Source organism: Meles meles, chromosome 3 (genome assembly GCF_922984935.1).
Source record: "Meles meles chromosome 3, mMelMel3.1 paternal haplotype, whole genome shotgun sequence".
In the NCBI taxonomy this organism is placed as follows: Eukaryota; Metazoa; Chordata; class Mammalia; order Carnivora; family Mustelidae; genus Meles; species Meles meles.
Genome location: NC_060068.1, coordinates 164,802,438 through 164,828,333, shown reverse-complemented (window position 1 = coordinate 164,828,333; position 25,896 = coordinate 164,802,438). Strand labels below are relative to the sequence as shown.

General features: G+C 34.9%; 1 protein-coding gene across 1 annotated transcript in view; it reads right to left on the bottom strand.

Moving 5' to 3' along the window:
- Positions 1-25,896, bottom strand: part of CDH10 (cadherin 10) — a 174,453-nt gene that overhangs the window by 17,661 nt on the left and 130,896 nt on the right. The window contains exons 6-8 of the mRNA XM_045998781.1: positions 9,173-9,360; positions 7,171-7,424; positions 2,588-2,724 (exon numbers count right to left, since the gene is read on the bottom strand). Coding sequence (XP_045854737.1) covers positions 2,588-2,724; positions 7,171-7,424; positions 9,173-9,360 — 579 coding nt within the window. The remainder of the gene's footprint in view (positions 1-2,587; positions 2,725-7,170; positions 7,425-9,172; positions 9,361-25,896) is intronic.

Below are 25,896 nucleotides of genomic sequence, written 5' to 3'. Positions count from 1 at the left end.
TCTTTGCCCTATCCAAGAAAACAAAAGCTTAAATCATTATCTAGAAACCCCAGCCTTTAGAAAGGTGTATCTTTTCTACTTGCTTAGCACAAGAATTTCCACTCTCAGGGAACTAGGTATAGATAATGGAGTTCTTTGGTCATAAACTTTGCTCTACTGTTCTCAGAATGTATTGCAATGACTATAGTCAAGTTTTCAGATGTGGTGAGAGGAACGCATTAGTTTCTACAACGGATTTCTACGATCCAATTGTGACCTTAATTTTAGATTCTTAATTCTCCAAATGGCATTTAAAAAATATTTTTGAAGAAGGAAAAGAGAAGTTATTTCATGGTGCAATGCACAAAATATTCACCTGAGGTGGCGCTTGCCATATGATGTGATACCTGCTGTGGAAGGTAGAATTAAAGTGTTAGAGGCAGGGCTTGAAAATGCACTGGTAAGAAGTACATTTAAAAGTCATTCTGCCTTACTTAGGGCTTGGTGTAATGCACACTTACCACAAACCCAGTGCTTAAAATCTAGTAAAAACAATTTCCTATATGCCGTGTCCCTCTCTTCCTTATCCATTTAATGCCCAGAACAGCATAATGGGCTTCTGACTGCTTGTGGCTTGGCAGGTAGGCATTTCCAGCAGTTACTCCATAAATTGATTTCACTTAAGGGCAAAAAATAGGTTTAGTTCTTAAAAAGAAGAACGTAATTGGCTTAGCTTTTTACAGAATTGTAATTACTTCAACTAGCTTTAGAACCTAAATTTCTCAAAGTATCTGAAATGGAAAATGCAATTCCTAACTCATTAGGCTTGAATTGGGATCTTGAATCAAGCAGAGAGCACAGACGACCATGATGCTAGAATGATCAGATTGGACCCTGTCGGACACATCTAACTGCGGTGATATGGAGAGAGATAATAGGGAAAAAAAAAAAAAAAGGAAAAAGACAAAAGAAAGAAAAGAAAGAAAAAAGCTTTCCTTAAAAGAAAAACAAAAAAAAATTCTTCAGTCGCTCTTAAAAGACACAGCCGTTTATACCTCACTACGGAAAAACTGGGTCATTTCGATGGTGGAATTAATCAGTATTTCAGAGCCAGATTTAAGGAGAAAGCTAAATCTACCATTTTATCCTGAAGCTTTGAATTCATTGTTAATGATCAGTCCAGCCTCGTTCCATCTTTCTGAGACTTTTGGCAATTTGGCCCCATTGCTCTGCCTTCCAAATCCTGGAACGGTGTCTTCAAATAACTTGACCTTGATACGTGTTTGCGAATTCAGCTTCCTATTTCAGGTCTGGAATTTATAGGCTTAGTTTTTCACCATCATTCAGTCCCTAATTAATGCTTCTTTTTTAAAATAAAGAGTTGCTTCATTCCAGTAAATCACAGCACAGGAAGTGCAGACCTGAACAAGTTTGCCTGAGTGGACAAAGTGGCTGCACAGGCATGTGTCGCTGTACAGGGCTTCACTCTAAGAAGGGCCCCATGCTTATTTTAAGGCTCTGCTATTCCCATGTTAAATGTTTTGGTCATTTTTGAGCAAGACGTCTGACGTTTTGTTTTATAATGCCCCCCACAAATTATGCGGCAAGTCCTGTGAATAGGCAAGAACCTTTGCAATTAGAGACAGATGTGATTTTGAATCCTGGATCTGACTGTTATTACTTGGATAAAATTCTGTAAATTGGGTGTAGAATTAAGTATTGGATCTGGAAAGAGAAGGATTAGTTTTAAATCTCAGTTTTACTACTTCTGGCATGGTGACTTTGGGCAAGGTACCAAAACCTCTGGATCCTTAGTTCCTTCTCTGTGAAAAAAGGTCAGTAAGAATATTACTAGAAATTAATATAAAATTCCTAGAATAATACCTGGCATAGAGTGCTTAATGTTAGCTATTATTACCAATACCTTGTTTGCTCATCTGTAAAGAGGAAGAAATAATACTTACCTACATGCTTGTTAAATGGTACATACCCGCATTTAGCATACATTTTAATTTATAGCATCTATGTAATAAATCTAATTCATGTATTTCCCCCCAAAAGAGGATATCTTTAGGTCCAATTCTAGATAATTTTTATTAGTCAATATTAAATGTTGATTTGGTCTACCTATAACTATCCCTCAGTATATAGGGCAACTATTGAAAAGAATTATAGATGTTGAGAAGTCTTTTTTTTTTTTGCTTGAAATCAATGCTTTATTCTTTTTTTATCAAGATTTTACTTAAATTCAAGTTAGTTAATATATAGTGTAGTATTAGTTTGAAGCCTTTTAAAACCTTAGATTAAAATTACAATTCATGTGTATAATGAGAAGAAATTATTATTATTTTTAAAGATTTTATTTATTTATTTGACAGACAGAGATCACAAGTTGGCAGAGAGACAGAGAGAGAGAGGAGAAAGCAGGCTCCCCGCTGAGTAGAGAGCCTGATGCGGGGCTTGATCCCAGGAACCTGGGATCATGACCCAAGCTGAAGGCAGAGGCTTTAACCCACTGAGCCACCCAGGTGCCCCGAGAAGAAATCATTTTTAATATGAAATAAAACCCAATATATGTTAAATATTATATACATATAGTTTATCTTACTGATTTCAGCAGCTATAACAGTAAGATTGTGCCATTGAGATAGTTCACGGTCAAGTGGCTTTGATGTATAAAGGGATCCATTTCCAGAATGTATGTTAAAGATCCTGTCAAGGTCTGTATGGCGATCCAAGGAAAATCTGGACATAGAAAGTGAAGAAAAATACATGGCAACATTACCGGTTTGTAGGAGAAAATGGTGTAATGTGAACACACACGTAGTAAAATGCAATAATTTCTTAGGAGTATATACAATACTGATGTAGAATGAAGACTGTTTCGTCAATTTATCACACACACATATATGTACAGAACACGCTCCCTCCTACCTCCCCCATCTCCCCCACCCCCCCACCGCCCTAAATCTCTACCTTCCTCCTCTTCCCAAGGCATGAGCTGGCACTTTGTTCAGCATTTAAAATGATGGCCTTTCGAATATTTGTTTTATTAAATCACTATCTATTGCCATATTGAACTGACTGGGAAGTTTTTTTTTTTTTTTTCTCACAAAGTAGTTGGCATTACAGATGGTTACATTACCGACTGACCTTACCTTGGAGCTGAAAATTCTGTTAAGGAGTTACTGTAAGGATCAAATGCAAAAAAGCATTCTTTTTCATAGTTATAAAATTGGAGCCAATATTAGTTTCAACAGACTAGTGTGTTATCAATTTATGATGCTGTTTATTAACTCTATGGTATGATACTCATGTAGCTTCAGTTTATTAACCATATATATCATTTAAAAATGTATACATTTTAACTAGAGATGTTTTAAAAGCAGAAAAGTTGGGATAAGAGTTTTCATACATTTGTGCCAAGTAAAGTCTTAGTAAAAAAATAAAGTCTTAGCATATGTATAAGAAACCAACTATGCTGTAAATTGATTAAAGTCATTGTGTTGGATATCATTCTAAAGTCAGGTTTATCAATCAGGTTGCTAAAGTTGGGATAAATCCCATTATTTGGGAGATTGTCAGGCAAGGTTTAAAATAGTTATATCCCTCATCAGTTCCCACCACTTCACAATCCTGGTGGCTTAAAAATGCTTTAGTCCTTGGGTTAACAAGCATAATCCTCAAGTAATACTTAATTTCCATATTAAAAAAAAAGTAAAACAAAACAAAGATGACAAGTCTGGGAGTAACATTCAATAATGGCATATCTTTTCCCAAGCCCCAACTGTCACTTACATTAGGAAAACTTCATGGAATACTATTTTTAAATTGTGGTTTTGAATAATAGTACAAAATAATGTTTAAGTGCCATAAAACTCTTTTCTCTTTTAATGTTCCAAACCTGTTCCAAAAATCAGTTGAAACGTATAATCCTTATGCTGGGTTTTGAATAATTGCATTAGAAGAACAACTTAAGCCATCAATAGGGCTAATGTGATTCTACTTTGAAGGACTGCTTAATTTAGATTTTTATTTTAAGAGTTAGATTTTTATTTTAAATCAGCTCTAACTGGAACAGACCAGTAATTAACAAATCTCCTTAATAAGCCCTAGCCCTCTCTATTAATACAATATAAACTCAGTTTTGCTTTTAAACCCTTCACACATAAGCTTCCATAACACTGAATCTCTGGAATAATTCACAAATTCTCTTTCAAGTAGACAAAATTATTTTACTACTGAAAGACTCAATGTAAATTTACCTTCTCCTTTGAGTGTTTCCTGATTACTAAAGTAGAAGCTTATTTGTCTCCTTCCCTCCCAAAGTATCTTTTACCACTCATCTCTAAATGTAGTATCAAAGTGTACCATTTACCACATTGTATTAGGAATTCATTTCAACATCAAAATGTGGTTACATTTCAGACAGGAAATCAAGCATGAAAAAAACAAGTATCATTCTTGAAGTATATTAAGCACTCAATGAATATTATTTCTCATACTGGGTCGTCTTCCCTAACAGACTGTGAACTTCTTGAGAAATATGTTAATATCTGATATGGTGATCCACAAATATTTGTTAAAGAAAGAAAGAACAACTGAATTCTTTGGCATTTTGGCAAATAAGGTTTTTCATTTCTATAGAAACATCATGTGAAGTTGCAATATATAAATCAATATAAAGCATTATTGTCCTTGTCAAATCATCTTACATGTGTTTTATCTAATTTCTTATAATTTAGTTTAAAAACTAATGACACAATTTAGAGGATTATGTAAAATTGTATTAAAGATAAAGAGAGACCCTGGTTCTTTTTCAAACATGATGTAATTATATTTTCCAATTCTCTGTTGGCAAATTATGTATGCTAATTTTTATTTTCCTTTTTAGATCATTTCCAGAACAAGCATTTAAGTAAATCCCTTTGATTCTCGCATTAACATCCATAATATGACCTGAACAATTTATATGCCCAGTATTATATTATCTATCCCATAAATACATTGCATTAGTAAAACTACTTTATCCCTGATTTTATATCAGTTAGTTTTATCATTATTAACACCTAAAAATATTCAATTGCATTTTCTACATCAAGTTAGCATAAATTCAATTATATGACAACCTTTTTGGAATAGATTTTGTCATTAGTAAGCATTAATTCTGTTACCATATAGTATAGGTAAATGGATTCTTCCCTTAGATTTGCATTCTGATTAAATATTTTATTTTTGTTTCAAAAATCCACAGGCATAGTTTGACATATAATAACCACCAGTCTATAAGAGGATATAAAATCTACTTCATTGTGTGAAGAGTATCTTTGTATTGCCACTTTATAACACTACTGGATTTAAATTGAACTCTTTTTAAAAAATATTATATTTCACCAAAAAAAAGGCCACTTTAAAACCAGGAACACAGCACACAGCCTGCTAAAGTTTCTTAGGAGCTATGCCAGGAAAATGCTTGGTAAGTATTGAATAGGTAAAATTAAACATGTATATTGGTTCTATAAAAGATCCAAAGGGGGAAAAAAAATCCAAGCAATACAGCAATTTCAATGAAGACAAATGGACTGGGGAAGAGGCAATTATGGAGAATTCATGTTGGCAGCTGGGAGCTGTACATCATTACCATATATGTAACCTGTGATGCTCTACGTGGATGGATGGACCTAGAGAGTATAATGTTAGACAAAGTAAGTCAGAGAAAGACAAATACCATATGATTTCACTCATATGTGGAATTTAAGAGACAAAACAAATGGGCAAAGAAAAGGAGAGAGAGACAGAGACAGAGACAGAGACAGAGAGAAACCAAAAAACAAAACAAAACAAAAACAAAGACAAAGACAAAAACAAACAAACAAAAAAAACAGACTCTAAGCTGCAGAGAACAAACAGATGGTTACCAGAGGGGAGCTGGTTGGGGATTGGGTGAAACAGGTGATGAGACTGAGAATAGACTGGTCTTGATGAGCACGGACTAACATATGGAACTGTTGTATCACTATATTGTACATCTGAAACTGTATGTTAACCACACTGGAATTAAACACACACACACACACAAGCAAACAAAAAGAAAATATTTAGATAAAATTATATAAATCAAATACTAATTTTAATATATAGAAGATATGACTTCACTTGAAGATGTGGCAGAAACTATCGCACTTTTAACTTTAACATGAGTTACAGTCGCGAGGCATACAAAATTAGAGATTCTCTACATCCTGCTGCTGTATTCTTAGGAATCAGAGAAGAGTGTGCTTGGAAATTGTTAACCATCATTTAAACTCTTACTTGTCCGGTCCATGTGGAACAAGGAGGAGACAAAATTAACCTGTTGAGAATAGGGAAGGGAATGAAATCCAAAACACGTGCTACACTAACAGTTTAACATGAACAGTCATTTTGATGGTCAATATATATATATATATATATATATAGATCTCTGTATTTCTGTAAAATGATAGAACAGATGTCAATAAAAACTTCCGAGTCTTTCTCATTTGTATATTTATTCATATCCCATACATTTTTAAGCTGCCATAAGAAAGCAAAGCAAAAACAAAACAAAACAAAACAAAACAGAAAAACAACACACACACACACAAACTGAAATTACTGTGATCTTTCTGGAATGCTCTGATTTTTTAAAAATATTTTTTGATACAGCCAAAATAGAAACAAATGAACAAAACCTTCCCTTCTTTGATGGTAGGAGTAGAGAGGATTTTCTAAAATGTAACTTAATTGCATTATGAGGGTGCTGTAATTATATTCTTTTAACTGTTACAACTCTCAACTTATCATTTAAGTTTCATTCATTTAATTGAAAGCCAAATAAAGTGAATCGGTTACACTGTAAATACACAGCTGACACAGAGCCCTTTATCTGTACCTGGGTCAGAACAAATACCTTAAAAAGACAGACAAATGATGCAAGCTAGGTTTTAGGCTAAAAGGCATGATTTAAACTGGACCAAAAGATAAAGCTATACATGACTTGCCCCAAAACATTCAGAGACAATTTACTTCAAACACCTGTGCTCCTCAAATTCGTGTACAGCTAAGGAGAGACTCATATATTTCACTGCATTAAATGCTATAAATAGAATTTCATGATCTCTAGGCTTATTTTAATTCCCATTCTTTCATCTGAAACATAGCCATAGTTACCTAATGGGGCTAGAAGCAGAATCTGGGTCCCTTGCCATTACGGTTCCAATGATCGTCCCTACTTCAATATCTTCATGAACTTCAAACAGGTAGGAGGATCGGCTAAAAATAGGAGGTTCATCCACATCTTCTACAGAGATTTTTACAATTGTTGTATCTTTAAATGGTCCCAGGTAATAAAAACGTGGATCCACATGGGTATTTTCTGCTTCAACCTTCAGAGTGTAAAGTCTTCGACTCTCATAGTCAAGAGGCTGTATAAATAAGTAAATCATCAAATTAGAGTGAGGGAAATTGGATTATATGTTCCTTTCAAGTCACAGTGTGATTTTTAAAGCCTGGCTGAGTTCTGTCAGGTTGCTCATTAAGTGTAAATAATTAAAAGCAATAAAAAATAGTAATATAACCTTTACATATTGGATAGGGTTCAATTTTTACTTTTTATGGATTCAATGTGTAATACTTCAGAACATAGGAAAATTAGATTTTAAATCTTGGACCCATTGGAAAGGATATTAAAACCTACTTATATGTGGTGACTAGTTACAAAAAAACGAGCTGGGAAACCGTGTTGTGTTTACGTGTGTATGTGTGTGGGCTGAGGTGTTGGCTACTGCTTAATGTTGGTAAGCAAAAAATTTTATGTTTATGTTGTGATATTTCCACTCAGCTTAATGGCATGGTACTACATAAACTATAAAATTTTGAAAACTAATATAAAACTCTCAACAGTTGGGGTGCCTGGGTGGCTCAGTGGGTTAAAGCCTCTGCCTTCGGCTCGAGTCATGATCCCAGGGTCCTGGGATCGAGCCCTGCATCGGGCTCTCTGCTCAGCAGGGAGCCTGCTTCCTCCTCCTCTCTCTCTCTCTCTGCCAGTCTCTTTGTCTACTCATGATCTCTATCTGTCAAATAAATAACTAAAATCTTAAAAAAAAAAAAAACTCTCAACAGTTGTATGAAATACCGAAGATAAGGAAAACATTGAGTAAAGAACAGAGAAAAACTTTGATAGCAACCTAGTAATTAGGTTACATATGAAACAAAATTCTGGAATTTAAATATTGATGTAGTTTAACTGTCACAAATATAAAATCAAGCTCCTCCCCTCTCACGTCTATAAAAGGTACAGTTTGTTAACAGAAAAAAAGACATTGTTGATTTACAGTCCTTCAACCTTCCTTTTTTTTCTTTTTTAATCTGATAAACTGTAGATTCTATTTGCATTACTATTACTTTTCAGGCATGAAAAACAACAAAGAAGCTGCGTCCTCCTTTGTTGGTCCCTGTCCATTTAAAACCCTTTGGTTGTATATCTTGGCCTTCACAACAGACTCTCTGGATAGCTTTGCCATTACTCAGTGTTTTCAGTGGTTACTTCGTGCAATAGAATATGTAGCACATTTCATTGGGATCTTTCCCTGGGCCTTATTTTTTTCTTATAATGGTGGTATTGACTCTACCATAAAAAAAAAAAAGCTAGTTACCTTTAAACTGTATCACTGAGCATATGTTAGCAGAAAAGTTTAATTTATGTAGCAGAAGGGAAAATGTGAACAATTAAATTATCTTCCAGAATACGCTCTCTTTTTATTAGCAACTCTAATTATTGCTTCATACATCTGCATAGATGGCATGCTACTTTTTATGCCTCCAACTGTGATGATACATTGCCGTTATTAGCTATTAACAGCTTTTTTCTGCAGAATATAATGTTGTTATGGGGGGGCTTTTATTCAGGTGGCTCAGAAATAGGGTCACCCATCTATTAATTTGCCTTTTAAACTTTGTGAGAACTCAGGTTTCATGCTCCAACCAACAAAAACATTTGGTCAAAATGTGTCCAAGGATATCTTTGGCTTTATGTTTCTTGTACTTGTGCCTGACATAATCACATTGGGACTGATACTGCTGTCTCCTAATGGATAACGTGCGAGTGGAGAGCGCATAAAGAGATCTTTATTTGCTAAATGTGCAGGTGCTTATTTATACTGAGGCTGGGCACCTTTTTCACAGTTATGATGCCTTCCTGTGTGTCCGTCTCAGTTATGATGTCAAACATATCCGTCCCATCGCCATCAATGATTCGGTACTCTACTTCTGCGTTTTTCCCTGTGTCAGCGTCCGTTGCTTTTACGCTCCCGATGGCTGTGCCAACTGGCGAAGACTCGAGAACTCGGAGGTGGATGGTGTCTGCAAAATATAGAGAAAAGGGAAGGGGGGGGGGAGAGGTAGAAATATCTCAATAGAATATTCAAGAGTAAACTGTGTATGAGAAAATATTCCAAATCTAGAGCACTACATCAATGTTGACTGATGAATGAGTTGAATACACACGGTATGGATAACATTAAATTAAGGTCTAGGAATGGAAAAAGTGGAATTTGGGAGGCTTGGGTCTGTGCATTTTACAAATACTGAGTACCAGTCTCTAAGAGTGTTAAGAATTCTGGTTTGAAAATGAGCACATTGTCTTTTTTTTTTTTCCTTTTTTTTTTTTTTGCATTTGCATAAATAACTAGAGATCAGCTTTGAGCGCGGGGAGGTACCTGTGTTTGTTTATACCATCACAACAAATCCCAGGATATACAGTGAATATTTAAATTTCATTATTTCCCCTTTGTTGTATTTAGTTACTAACTACCCTTAGGTTATTTGAGTTGAAGGACAGAACATTACAAAATTCCATGAATTCAGCTGTAATGGAGAGGAATCCTATTTTCCAGTTGTGACAGGAGAAACAAAGGATAGTCTGTAGGAGAAATACAAGGAGGCCCTTCACGGTATCACTGCGAAAACACTCAATTCTGACAAATTCCTCTCTGTTCCACAGCAAAACAAGAATTTAGCTAAGCCCCTAGTGCACCTAGATGTGCTTCCAGTGGGAACAACCTCTACCGCTAATGAGATTTATGTTCTAGCACCTGATCATAAACCACATATTACTGACAGATTAATCGACCTGAAGCACACTTCTGATTATAGCACGTTCATGCTCATAAACCCTAAGTAATTCTCCTTAATATAGACAATAAAGCCCAGACCTCTTAGCTAGTCATGCTCTTGCCTGAGTATATCTTTCCCACTGTATTTTCCTTTAGTCACTTCTCTGAAAGATTTGCACCACACTGGACATTTCAAAGTGTGCTTGTCAAAACTTAATTTCCTAAATCTCTTTGTTTTTCACATGCTATTTCACTCATGTAAAATTCTTCCCCCACTATCCTCTCATAATCACAGTACAATTTATCAGATCTGAGGAAATGGCCCTGTTAGAGTGTTCAGTAAGTGTTTGAGGGTTGTGCTCCTCAAAATTCATATACTGACGCCAGAACCCCCATTCAGTACCACAGAATGTGACTACATTAGGAGACAGGGTCTTTAAAGAGGTGATTAAGAGGGGCGCCTGGGTTGCTCAGTGGGTTAAAGTCTGCCTTCAGCTCAGATCATGATCCCAGAGTCCTGGGATCGAGCCCCACATCAGGCTCTCTGCTCCGTGGGGAGCCTGCTTCCTCCTCTCTCTCTCTGCCTGCCTCTCTGCCTACTAATGATCTCTGTCAAATAAATAAATAAAATATATTTTAAAAAAGAGGTAATTAAGATTAAATAGGGTCATTAGGGGAGGCTCTAATCCAGTATGGTTGGTTCCTTACAAGAGTAGGAGATCTGGACACAGTCACAGAGCAGAGACTGTGCGAAGACACAGGGATAAGATGGCCGTCTAAAAGCCAAGTAGAGGCCTCAGAAGAAACCGACCCTGCTGCTCTTGAACCTCAGTCTTGGACTTTCAGCTTCCAGATCGGTGAGGAATCAAACTTCTGTTGTTTAAGGCACCCAATCTGGAGCACCTTGTTATGGCGGCCCTAACAACCTCACACATGCACTTCTCTCTATCTGCTCAGTTTGGGAAGTTGTTTCCGAGGAGACATCAGCAAGATGTGGCTTCCTCTACACCCCAATTAGTCTCAGTCTCAGTTCTTTTTTTGTTTGTTTTTACATTTTCCTCTCCACATTTTCCTCTCCATCTATTTTTGGTAACACATTTCTAAAAGCAACTCTCGACTCATTCCTTGGCTAGTGTCTTATTGGCTCTCTACCTTTGCCGTTTCCTCTAGAAGTCCCTGTCCCTGAATATTCAGATGCTCTCACTCCCGTCCTTCAGATGACAGCTCAACTGTGACCTCCTCAGAAGCTTTCATCAATAACCTTACTGAAAAAAAGCAGCCGTATTGGGGAAAAAAAAAAAAAAAAAACTCCCAATTTTCTTCCTAATACTTGCAACAGCTAGTTGTTTTATTATTTACTTATTTATTTATATGTACCACGAAGACGTAATGCAAAACAGGGACTTGGTATTTTTCTGCCATTATTTTCTCCTTCTATTTCTTTGAATGTAGTAGCCACTATATACTGATTTGTGTATTGGATAATGAGAAGCTTTCTAAATTACCTCCCACAGCTTTACTTGACTAAATCCAATCAAATCTCAGATACTCTCATCACACACTGTGGCCATAGTATCACTTTGAAAACAATGCTCTTATGGATATTTATTCAGAGCTTCAGACTTCTTTGATTGGTCCCATTATACTTAAAATAAAACATACATAAGCTTGTCCTCCATAAATTGGCTTCTCTGTCTTGTCATCCTTTCTCTTAATTAATATTCTCTACAACACTGGTCTTTTTTAGATTTAGGTATCTCCACTATGTTTTTCTTATTTTGATTTTCCACACAACTCTTTGCCTGGCCACCTCTGATGCTCTCTGTTGAAAATATCTATTTCACTATGCTTCTATCAGAACATCATCAACTCAACATATTGACTGCAAGAACTTTCTTTAAAAAAATTAAATTTTATAGAAGCAGCACTTTGACAAATTAATTTATTATATTGTAGCAGAAATAACTTTTCTAAAATAAAAAAATAATATCACTGCTCTACTGAAAACACTTATTATTGACATTAGGATAATTTTTAAAATTTCATTATTTAGTTTATAATGTCTATAAAATTTGCTTTCTGATAAAATCTTCAGTATCATGATTATCTATTCTCAGATCTAGAGTGTATGTGAAATATAGCCATAATAATTTTTTTCAATTAATGATTAGTTAACTAGGCCAAGAATATGGAATATATGGAATATTTAACAAAATAAGTAAAAATAATATGAATGATTTGATTGATATACTTATGAAATCTCCACAAATGACCTAGAGGATGTAGATTTTTTTTAAGTAGACATTAAGCACTGAATCTTATTTGATCAAGAATTAAATTATTAGACATGCTTGAATAAATTTTAACAAATCAGTATCAACTCTCTGACCCTGCTACAATTAAAGCAGAGGTTACTATGAAGAAAAGCACTCCTAAATACTTAGAGTCCTGAAAAGTTAAAAGAAAACTAAAAGTAATTCCTATGTAACTAATGGTTCAAATAAGATACAAATATAGAGACTGAAAAATAATTGAACCAGGAATGAAAAGAAATTAAACCATGGGGCAAGAAAAATAATTCTACTTAGAGAAGGTAATTTACAACTTTATGTGTTTTTATACAAAGAAAAGACAAGTTGAAATTAATGAGCTAAGGCTTAAACATAAGAACCTAGAAAAGAAAGACATAATAACCATCAAAGAAAAAGAAGGAAATAACTAAGATTTAAAAACAAGTTGAAAACAAATACAGAAACAAGAGTATAAAAACGTCAGAAGTTAGTTTTTTAAAGAACTCTCAAAATAAATATATATGACAAAAATGGTTCATGGAAAGGGGAAAAAGGGCAAAAACTATTAAGAATTATTTTAAAGAAATGCAACTACAGAAAATGTAGTTTAAAAGATTAGAAAATATTATGAACACTTTTATGTCAATAAAATTAACTAGTTAGCTAAACTGGTAAATTCCTAAAGATAATTAAAAATATACCAATGATACCAAAGAGGAAATAAAGTATGATTTTAAATACAATTTAATACATGATTAAATATCATTTAATATATGATATATGATTTAAAATGATCTGTCCTCCTAAATACTAGCAGCTCAAATATTTTTTTAAAGATTTTATTTATTTATTTTTGAGAGAGAGAGAGAGAGAGAGAGAGAAAGAGAGCATGCACACATGAGTGGGGAGGTGGCGCAAAGGGAGAAGCAGTCTTTGCCCACTGAGCAGAAAGCCTGATGCAGGACTGGATCCCAGTACCCTGGGATTATGACTTAAGCCAAAAGCAGAGGATTAACCCCCTGAACCACCCAGGCGCCCTTAGCAGCTCAAATATTTTTAAGGAACATTCATGAAGCCGAAAATTCCTTATTATCAGTTCTTATTTAAATTTTCCTATAGAAAAGAAAAATGAGGACTCTTTCCGAGCTCCTTTTGAGATCAATATAACCCTGATACCAACAGCAGACAAGAGTCCATGGTTATATAGTGTGGACTAAGATTCAAGATCCACCACACCTAATTGCATAACATTTAGCAAGTTCATTTTTTAAATTTTTGACCCACCAACATTTACCAACATTTGGAGTTAGTTTTCACCAACATAGTTGAGTTTAGTTTTGGGGAAATGTTATTTTAATCACTTTACTATTAACTAATTCCAATTCGGATTTCACCGGCTTTTCCATTAAAGCCTTTTCAGAGGAGTGCGTGGGTGGCTCAGTTGATTGAGCATCTGACTCTTGAGTTACCCTCAAGTCATGATCTCAGAGGTCATGAGGTCAAGCCCTGCATTTGGCTCTGCACTCAGCACCGAGTCTGCTTGAGATTTGTTCTTCCCCTCTCCATCTGCCTCTCCCAAATACCCTCAAAATAAATAAATAGATAGACAGATAGATAGATAAATAAATAGATAAAGCCTTGCAGAGATCCCGCTTTGCATTTGGTGGTCATGTTCAATTACTCCCTCAAATCTGTGAGAACTTTTCAGTCTTTCCTTGTCTTCTCTATCTTCTATGTCTTGACGCTTTTAAGGAATACTGGTCAGTTACTCTGTAAAATGTCTTTCAATCCGGGTCTGTCTTATATTTTCTCATGATTAGATTGAGGTTTTGCATTTTTGTCAACAGTACACAGAAATGATCTATTCTCACTGTATCACATATCAGGGAGCAAATGATGTCAGTCTGTCGGTTAAGAAGGTATTTCTGTCAGTTTCCACCATTAGTAATAAGCGATTTTTAAAATAATTAATGTATATCTTGGAAGATATACTGTAAGATTATGCAAATATTCTGTTTCTCCTCAAAAATCTGCCCATCAATTTTAGTACTGATCAGTGATCTCCTCTTCAGTGATTAATACTGTGATTTTCTAATGATGATTTTCTATTTTGTTGATTCTTTTCACATTTACTACTTGGAATTCTCCTGAAAGGAAGAGCTGCTCCTTCTTCCCTTTTATTTATTAATATTAGTATACATTTTAATTAGTATAGACTCAAAGACATTTTATTTTATACTGTGTATTTCAATCCAATAATATCCTATATATTGCTTTGTGTAAATTCTTACAGGTTTCTTCAGTGGGCGATCTTTTAGGTTGTTTATGATGTCTTTTCAACATGGCTCCATCACTTTTTTTAAAAACTAATGTCAAAAAAATTTGGAAGGGGAGGTGAACCATATGAGACTATGGACTCTGAAAAACAACCTGAGGGTATTGAAGGGTCAGGGGTGGGAGGTTGGGGGAACAGGTGGTGGGTAATGGGGAGGGCACGTTTTGCATGGAGCACTGGGTGTTGTGCAAAAACAATGAATACTGTTACGCTGAAAAAATAAATAAAATGGAAAAAAAAAAACAAACTAATTTCAACACTCAACATGGGGAAGAACTCACAACTCCAAGTCAGGAGTCAAACGCTCTACCAACTTAGCCAGCCGGGTGCCCCATCACTTTTTTTTTTTTCTTTTCTTTTCTTTTCTTTCCTTCTTTCTTTTTTTTTTTTTTTTTGAGTACTTCCCTTAATATCAGGCATCACAAAATGTTACAGGTTCATCTTATATTTTCTTTGACCAAGCCCTTAAAATCAGCTATATCTCAAAGTCCTTGCTCCATTTAATAGAAATAGAACCATAATTTTGGGTATTATGTGGTATTCAAAGACTTATAATAAATGGAATAAGTCTTGATTCATAATGTGAAATGTGTCAAAAAGCCAAAAGGAAGGTAACTATTTGTATTTGAAATAAGAAACCTAATTATACCTTTGATATAAAAATAGAGATAACAGTAAGTTATTGTCTTTCAACTTGCTAATTGATCTTTGTTTTAAAAATAAAACATCTGTATCCTTCAAAAGGAATTTAGATGCTATGATTTATAATATTAGTGTTAAGCTTTTATAGCCTAAAGGAAAATCCTGTACTATAATAGAATAAAATATTTCATACTGTTATTATAATATTGTTATAATATTAAAACTGATTTTATAAATTCATACTTAGAAACTAGTGTATTTTTATTTTTATTTTAATTGTGGTCTCTGAAAAGGTCTAGAATTTTATTCCACCAGCATGAAACACAGCCCTAATGTCATCACCCTTCTATGCCCAAATGCTGGTCACAAGAGTTTTCTATAGTATGAGCTAAATTTTATTGGAGATTTGCTATTCCAAATTGGAGGAATGGAAAGGAAAGTAAGATTAGGATTTCCTCAGACAGAAATTGAGATATCAGATTAATGGGATCATAGAAAAACACAGAAATCAACTTGTTACTACTGTCCATCATTTTGAAAATTTGATCATCAATAATATAATAATTTAGTTGATTGAAAAACATTAAATCAGGCTCCTGGCAATGCAAGCTAAGTAACTCAGTTCAACTGAAAAACAGTAACTATGGATCACAAATTGAGATAGAAATATACATTTGAAGTTATTAAAAATGTACAAACCCCAAACTGACAGAAAATAAAAACCTACAAAAGTAAATAGAAAACTGAAGTCACCTTTTGGCCTGAGGATATTTGCTATTTCCATAAAATTGATCATTATTTTTATGGCCTCTTGAAGTAGGGAGGACATACATCACCCTCCAAGTCATCCACAGACTAGTTATACAACAGCAACTAGTCTCCTCAATAAAGTTAAGACTCGTGTTTTGCTTGGAAACATGGTCTAGGCACAAACCACCCTCACAAACTTTAAATTCATACTATGGGTTCAAATGACCCTAAAGAACTATATTTTTACAGACATAAGAGCTTTCGCCGCTAGGGGAGACAGCTGACACCATGGCCTCCGTCAACACAAAGGGTCAACACAAAAGGTCATCAGGCAGTCTGCAATGACTTCAAGGAGACTCTGTATGGATGAGAAAAGCATTGAAGTTGTGCTACCTGGGAGGACCCTTCTTCACTGCCTCTTGCCATCTCTTTCTTTTTCAAGTGCTTTTTAGAAAAGGGAGAGACCTTAAGACAAAAGATATGTTATAGTTCCATGAAAATATAGTTGTAAATACTTGGCTCATAAAGATACAAAGGAAGGAAAATGATGGCATTAGGTGCCATAACATAGAAGACAACATATCAAATGCCTCAAATGTCTCCTGAGATACACACACACACACACACACACACACACATAGATACACAAACACATACATATGAATATATATCTCCATATGTACTTATATGAACACATATTCTTATCAAATAAGTAGTTCTTTAATATTTTAATGGACTATTTTATCAACAGTCTTTACAAATAAGCTTTTAAAATTTCCTAATGAAAATTAATTCAGCCCTGTCAGAGGGTTGCAGGAATTTTTGCCTTGATTATGACAAGATTACTTCTTCGAATTAACATCAAAAGTTTCTTCTCTTCTTCCTTCATGTTTCAGAATAATTCTTGAACTATAAAATATTAAGTCATACCTGCATATTAATTAAATTATTTTATTGCTAAAGACAACTTTAACCTGCATAGAAGGGTGATGACATGGAGATATGTTAAGTTCCGATTTTATCCTGCAAAGGTCTTCACATATGCAAAAGTTTTAGTACAAATTCTGAGCCAGATCTTTTTGGTTTTCCACAACAATCCTCAATGCGCGCACACACACACACACACACACACACTCGCAAACTGCTTCTAAAACTTTAATTTACAAGTAAATATAGGCCAATAATTTAGGAATCTTTAGTAAGGGAAATATTTCTAAAATAAGACAAATGATTAACAAAGCATAAAATAAAAGGTTGTAAATCAATCTATGCCCTAATTAACAATTTCTATAAATAAAAGACAATACAGAGATAGTGAAACATATTTTTTAAAAAAGAACAATTTCATATTGGCAAACATATTATCTCTAAAGATTCATAAGAAAAGACAGAGAAGCCACCAGAAAAATTAGTCAAGGATATGATCAATGAACAGTTTATAGTAGAGGAAACAAGAAAGACAAATAAAAATACACTGGATTTCGGGACGCCTGGGTGGCTCAGTTGGTTAAGCGGCTGTCTTCGGCTCAGGTCATGATCCCGGTGTCTTGGGATCGAGTCCCACATCGGGTTCCTTGCTGGGCAGGGAGCCTGCTTCTCCCTCTGCCTCTGCCTGCCACTCTGTCTGCCTGTGTTCTCTCTCTCTCTCTCTGACAAATAAATAAATAAAATCTTAAAAAAAAATACACTGGATTTTAATCAAACAAATGCAAATTAAGGCCATGATGTGCTACCATTTTATACCTACTAAGCTGGAAAAATTTAAAGCTGACAAAACCAAGTATTAAAAGTATGTGGTATAATGGGAACAATTATGCAGAGCTGATGGGTGTTAAATTTGGTGCAATGAGTTTGGGAAATGTATTAATTAGCTAGGGCTGCTTTAACGAAGTACAAAAAAGTAGGTGGCTTAATACAATAGGTAATTGTCTTATGGTTCTGGAGTCTAGAAGTCTGAAGTCCAGGTATCTGGCATGGCCATGCTTTCTATCATAGCTATGGGAAAAACACTTCTTTCCCTCTTCTAGCTTCTGGTGTTTGAGAACAATCTTTTGTGTTCATTGACTTATAAGTCCATCAGTCCAGTTACATGGCTGTCTTCTGCCTGTTGGTTCACATTGTCTTTACTGTGTGAATATTTCTATGTCCAAATTGCCTTTTTTATATGCACACCAGTCATAATGGATTAAAGCCCTAACCCTAAAGACCTCCTTTTAAATTGATTACCTCTTTAAAGACCCTATTTTTATATAAAGGCACATTCTGACATACTGAGATTTTACACTTAAGAATAGAATTTTTAGGGACACCTGGGTGCACAGTTGGTGGAGCGGATGACTCTTGGTTTCAGCTCAGTCCAGATCAGGGTTGTGAGATCCTGCCCTCGGACCTGGGTCAGGCTCCGCACTCAACAGGGAATCTGCTTGAGATTCTCTCTCTCTCCTTCTCCCTCTGTCCCTACCCAACTCGAGTCTCTCTCTCTCTCAAATACATAAATAAATATTTAAAGAAAGGGAAAAAAAATTGAAGGGATGCAATTCAACCCATAACAGGAAACGGTATGGGATTACATAATGTGAAGTTAAATAGTAGCATAAACAAAATCCAGCAGTGCATATGAGAATAGTTGCAGAAATGCCATATGGAATTACTATTTGTAAAATGAAAAGAGAGAGAAGAGAACCCAAATGCCAGACAGCATGAGAATAGGTAAATAAACTTTTTACATAACACACATTCCTACATAATTCAAAAATGAAAACTGTGAGCTACAGTTATGTGGGAAAAATACAGATGAATCTTAGATACATAATAAGTGGAAATAGGAATGTATCAGAAAATTATAAACAGTGTGATATCATTTTCATAAACCATAAACAATCAGAAAACAGTATGTTCAGTGATATATAAATGCTATATGTATATTTATAATCTCTCTATGTAAATATATATATCAAACAACATTAAATCTGAGCATCATACATGTTAACCAATCTATTTTTAAATTCCTTGAATGATTTAAAGTGGTACTACTTATATTCTCTTGTAGTTATTATACACTATGTGAAAATTTAAAACAAACAAGCAAACCCATACACACCACAAATAGTCGTCAAGCAGCACTTAAAAGTATTGGTAGTGTTCCTAGCACTTGACAGATGCAGACATTTTCCTTTTAGGATTGAACAACAAGCTTCACAAATTTCAACTATATATCCCAGATTTATAAATTATATATTGTATATATTACATATTATTAAAATAATATATTATATAGTAATATATTATTTTATGTCATTCTATCATATATTTAAAAATATATTTGGGCATTATATATTATCCATATAATTATATAATATTTTATAAATATTAATTATATATTAAGTTGTATAGTACTATATGATATTAATATAAATTAATTATAAAGTAATATAAATATTATATATAGTAACAATAACATGTGTAAGTGTGTGTGTGTGTGTGTGTGTGTATGAAGCAATACAACAAAACGTGAGTATCACAGGAAAACAAAAGAAAAGCACTAAAAAGTAACAACAATAAAAAATTCCAGGAGCGCCTGGGTGGCTCAGTGGGTTAAAGCCTCTGCCTTCAGCTCAGGTCATGATCCCAGAGTCCTGGGATCGAGCCCCACATCGGGCTCTCTGCTCAGCAGGGAACCTGCTTCCTCCTCCTCTCCTCTCTCTCTCTCTCTCTGCCTACTTGTGATCTCTGTCAAATAAATAAATAAAATCTTTAAAAAAAAAAAATTCCAAAAGCAAGAAAATGAAACAAAATCCTGTAGTTAAATCAGATCAACAAAACAATTAATGTGGACATTTTAAAGTATATTCAATATGCCTTAAGAAGTAAAAGAAGTGGTCATAAAAATCTCACCATATAATAACTATAAAAAGTGGCTGGGTTTTTTTGTTATAGAGTCAAATACAAGAAATAGATATTTACAATATGATAATTGAAGTTAAAAAATAATGGATGGGGGCGCCTGGGTGGTTCAGTGAGTTAAAGCCTCTGCCTTTGGCTCAGGTCATGATCCCAAGATCCTGGGATCAAGCCCTGCATCAGGCTCTCTGCTCAGCAGGGAGCCTGCTTCCTCCTCTCTCTCTGCCTGCCTCTCTGCCTACTTGAGATCTCTGTCTGTCAAATTAAAAAAAAAAAAAATCTTAAAAAGAAATAATAATGGATGAACTAAGTTGAAGATCATGATCATCCAAGGGGGACTTTGTGAGCAAGAGGATAAATGGAAGGAAGTAGACACCATGAAAATGAAGATGTAACTGTAAGGTTGGGGAAAAAAAAGACATGGATTAAAATGTCAATGGACCTTACAAGGTAACCCCTGATGCTAGAAAAATATTAAGCAATGTCATCAAAATTTGATGATGAAATTATTTTGTACCTCGCCAGCATATTAATCAAGTGCGATAACCGGATAAGGACATTTTCAGACTCAGCAACTTTCTCTGTCTTTGAGCCTTTTCAAAGAACCTAATGAAGAATGTATTCCAGGAAAATAAGAGGCTAAATTAAGATATGGGAATACATGAGAACTAGACGGCTTTGTATCCAAATTACAGAAGTAAAGAGTCTGGGATGGCAGGATTTTCTGAGTTCTAAAGATGAGCCACCCGTGTTGAAATGAGAATACTAAGGGCTCTAGGTGTGCAGCCCTGAATGCTGGCAAATGGAAGCTAAATGCTATAGAGCTGCTCGCTGACGAATTCTGAGCAGCTGTCCACACAGCACACTGAAAATTCAAAGTTGTAGTATCTTGGAAAAATACAACTTTGCTCAAGAGGATCTTTAATATTCAGTAGTTGAAATTATTACATGGGAAATCAAATGTCTGGCCAGTGCATCCTCTATCAAACATGTTGGCACACAAGATCAAAACTTTACATAGTTAATAGCATAGTATTTTGATATGCTCATTGTGAAAATTGCAGGGATTTTTTAGACAATTAAAAAATCTATATATAGCTAGTGCTTCTGTGAAAATGCTGTTGGGACAGAAAAAAGAGAGACAGAATGGTGGAAATTAAAAAATTAATTACATATTATTTAAATTTGCTAAAATAACTGATAGAGAAATGGGAAAAAAAACAATATATTTACAAAGGGGGAGAATAGGCTGAAATGTTGCTGAGCTTCCTTTTCATCAATGGTGAAAGGAAGTCAAAGACGATATATATAAAAATATTTCATCAAATAATACAATATTGCTTACATAATTGCAGCATGAAGTAAAAAGTAAGTTTAAAGTTGTTTTCTGTAAGGATTAGAGCTATAGGTAAGGAAGAGTGGAAGAGGTGTCTCATTTTCCTTTTTTTTTTTTAATCTATAAACAATACTTTGATGCAAAATATTTTTTAAAACTTCAGTAGAAAATGTTCCTGGTATTAGGGATTGTCAGGTTCTGGTGAAAGGTTTCCATATCATGGATCTTCTTTTAACAAATCGAGAAAGAACAAAAGAACAAAAGGTTTTATTGTTTCATTAATTTTACTGTCACATAGATTTTACTGAGTATTGTCTCTGGGAATTTGTTCTCCCACTTTTTATTTTTAGCTTGGACATTTTTGAGAATGCTTGTATTTTTAGCCACATGCTTAGATTCTGAAAATCTGTCTGCTTTAAACTTGTCATTATAGTTCTGGTCAAGGATCCAAAATTATTTATCATTTCATTTTATTTCTTAGTTGGTGCAGGATTTATTTCCACCACAAAGTTTATTTCCTTTTGAGGAGAGTAGGCATTATCTGTGTTAATTTTCAGTACCTTCCGAAACTTGCACAGGTAAGCAATCACGTTTCATTGATTCATATTATCATAAGCCTAAATTATATATTACATATATATGCATCTATGCATATGTATATCAGTTCTCTTCCACAATAATTTGTTGGAAGAGACACACAAACACACACTCACACAGACATATAGAAGGTGAGTTGTGAATGTGTGTGTAACATACATGCACGTACATATATATATTTTTTTATCCCAGAAACATTAATAAAAGTGTTTTCAAGGAGTCTCATACTTTCCAAAGAGGTCACGATAAAGATCGAGCCCATTCATCAAAATAGTATAGATTTAATTCTCTGTTAAGTAATTCAACAGCTATATTATAAAGATAGATATGTTGTATATACACATAAAAGATGCACATTCATGATTATTTTAATTATATGGCAACTTAAGTAATTAATTTGTTCAAGAACTATTTATTCAACTTGTGGAGCATAAGGAATAACATGGAGGACATTGGGAGATGGCAAGAAGTGAGTTGGAGGAAATCGGAGGGGGAGATGAACCATGAGAGACTGTGGACTCTGAGAAACAAACTGAGGGTTTTGCAGGGGAGGGGGGTAGCGGGGTGTGGGTGAGTCTGGTGGTGGGTATTATGGAGCACTTGTATAGCATGGAGCACTGGGTGTGGTGCATAAACAATGAATTTTGGAACACTAAAGAAAAAGAAATTTAAAAAAAAAGAACTATTTATTCAGTGCCCAACATATATAATTTGATAATGCTTTCTCTGGAATTATGTTAATGCTCATTAACCTATTTAGGGAAATTTATTTGGTCTATTTTCAAGTTAATAGACTACATTTCTATTTTTTAAATGCATGAAAGAGCTATTCATTCACATTTCCTAATTCATGTCCAAGAGTAGTGTATGGAAGGCAAGTATCCTAGTTTGTCAAACTAACTGAAATTACTTAACTTTCACTAGGAAGAGCCTGCAAGGGTGTTTACCATGTAGGCGGAGCAGCGGGAGGGGCATCAGAAAGGAGACAGATTGTTATGCATACAGTTACAAAAGCAAAGTAGCTCCTGTCACCCATCTCACGTTTCATTTTTCCTTAAAGACATCTATTTGCATGCTCCTTATTTTTTATCTTACAGTTGATGGAGCTTTAATTATGTGGTACGCTTTCCTATCAATTCCAATTTATAGTTGTTTTAAAATCATTCCCAGGTGTCAGATTGAATCATTTGCTTCTCTTTTAATGTTCAGAGCAGATAAATGCTTCTTCCTGGTGAGTATGCTCTTACTTTGGTTATTGACTTAAACACAAAGGCAGGGATGCAAGGAGGAGCTGTCATTTCTGTATCACATAGGGGAAGTCGCATTTAGAAGTACAATCTGAAACGTCATATTGCAAAGACTTCCCAAGGACTGGGCAAAAATACAGGGTAAGTGCACTTTGAGACCATTATTGACAACCTCACACAACACCTGAATTTTCACTATTAAAGATTTCAAACAATTTCAATGTATTTCTTGTTTTCTAGGATTCAAGACTAAACATTTCAGGTCACTTATTTTACCAAAATTTTGATCAATAGGACCTTGGCCCTTGAATATTAAAGACACTGCAGATTTGTGTACTAGAATTAGAAATAATTGACGGCTCGATGTGCGAACCTTTGGAGGAAAGACATAAGACAGCCAGAGTAAGAGCTGTGACAAGGTGACATCCCTAGAAACCACAGAAGAGGTGCCAGGAAGCAATGGGAGGGCAACAAGGGCAAACTCGGGTTTTGAGCTTGGCAACAAAGAGCTGCTGTTTTGTTTTGTTGATAAAAAACAGTAAGGTTCAAAGAGATATAATTTATCTTTTTCCTTTGTTCCCTGCCCTTGTCTCTATTCACATTTACATAAGAACTCTCTACATTTCCAGCATTGTGATAAAAAAAAGCACCACATATATGAATCAACAAAATAATTTAACATTAGTTTAATTTTTTTATTTGCTTTGTGTGTAATCTTATTGTAACATCTCTATGCGGCATAATAATCTCAAACAATACTTGCTTTAAGAAAAATGACACAATTATGCATGTTTATAAACCATTCCATTGTATAATGTTTAAAAGATGTTTTTTAATGAGCTTAACAGGAAGAAATTAAAAACAAGATAAAGCTCCTTGGAGGAAACTGCACAGTAGTTACGGAAATTATGCAATGCTAAATGGGCATTTAGGAGAGAGGAGAGGAGAGCTGAAAGCCACACTGGAGACTGACAAAGGAATGAGGCTTTGCAACTGAAGGTCCTCACCAGAGGAAAGACAGAAACCTAAATTTGTGAGCGCTGGAGACATGATCACCAACTTCGCTTTGGGCATTGAAGTTAAATTAGAGCAAAACGAGATGCTGGGTGATGTCTTAGTTTCCTGTTCATTGAGGAAAGCCACAGGACAAAGCTTTTAGAGAAGCTGCCATTGATCCCCAAAGGGTAGGAAATCCATCTTGATATACATCTTGGAAACTGTCTCCAAGGTAACTGGCATCCATAGATGCGCACAATTGCAATGTATAGAAACGAGAATGTATATAGGACTTGGGGAGGTTAAGATAACCTTAAATTAGTCATTCATAAACAGATTACACTGTATCAGATACTCCCTCTGTTTGCAATGTGTTTCCCAGAAGGCATAATAAAATTCTGTAACAGCTAAACATATTTGCACAGCTAGTGCTTATCTAAGTATTTATATCTATACCTATTAAGGGGTATTTTTCAACTTTGCTCTGGAGGATCCAAAGGAACTTTGAATCCCATTTTGCGAAATGCCAAGTAGCTTAGTCTAAGGCAACTTTCCATGGAATAACAGGAGAGTTTCAAGTGAATTTTTGTATACTTTCCATGCACATTATTTCTCTGAAGGATTTATATATTTCAGCACACCAAGAGTACTGTGCACTGTCTACGGCCATACCACCCTGGACACGCCCGATCTCGTCTGGAATATTGTGCATTTCCCCAGTTCTGTCACTCTAAACATTGAGCTTAGCTGAGATCACACACGTCTCTTTTCACTTGTATGTCACGCATGTACCTCAGATCCGCATATCTCACTACTCCTAGAGATTTAAAACCTACTGTCTTTCCACAGGCATCGTAATTCAAAATGTTCAAATCAAAATGAAATCGCTCTCTGTCTTCAAACAAGTTCTTCTGGTATAAAGCTAGAAAATAGCTTTTTCCTTTGCTCTCTTCTCTCCCTCAGACCTTTTATCGACCTAATTACTAAGTCCTGTCGCTTGCCCACTTAGATATATCTCTAATCCCTCCTCTCTCAGCATTGGTTCAGACCCTCATCCACGTTTGCTTCTCTGATCCAAGCAGTGAGCTTCATTGCTGCCAGAATAATTAGCCAAAAGGAAGAACTGTGCCTGCGGCTCTCTCAAAAAATATTCCTTCAGCTAATATATATGGCATTTTATTTTTATATCCATCCCTTTTCCTGATGCTAACCCTGCCTTCTCATCTCCCCATCCCCGCTGCTAACCCTGGGTCCGGCCACACCAAATTGTACTCATTTCCCTGATACGACCTTTTTTCTTCTTGTCCTTCTTAATGAAAATGCCCTCCCCTCAATGCCCATTGTTTTCCCATCTAGAAAACTCCTAAATAATTGTCTCTTTCCTGATCTTCCTGATCCACTTACATCTAAAGAGTTCATCATTTTATGATTTAGACTTTAATTGGCAATTATAGCATGAATCTTACTGTATCGTTCCCCAATTATATGTGTGCACATGACATATACATATGAACACATACTTGTGTATATATACTTATATATACTTGTGTATATATACTTGTACTCATGCATATGTATTTACATATAATCTATATCTACCACGAAAGCAAGAAGAAAAGTGAAGAAGAGAATGGGTATGAGAGAAACTACAATGTAACAAACAAGGGGGTATATGTGTGTATGTGTGCAT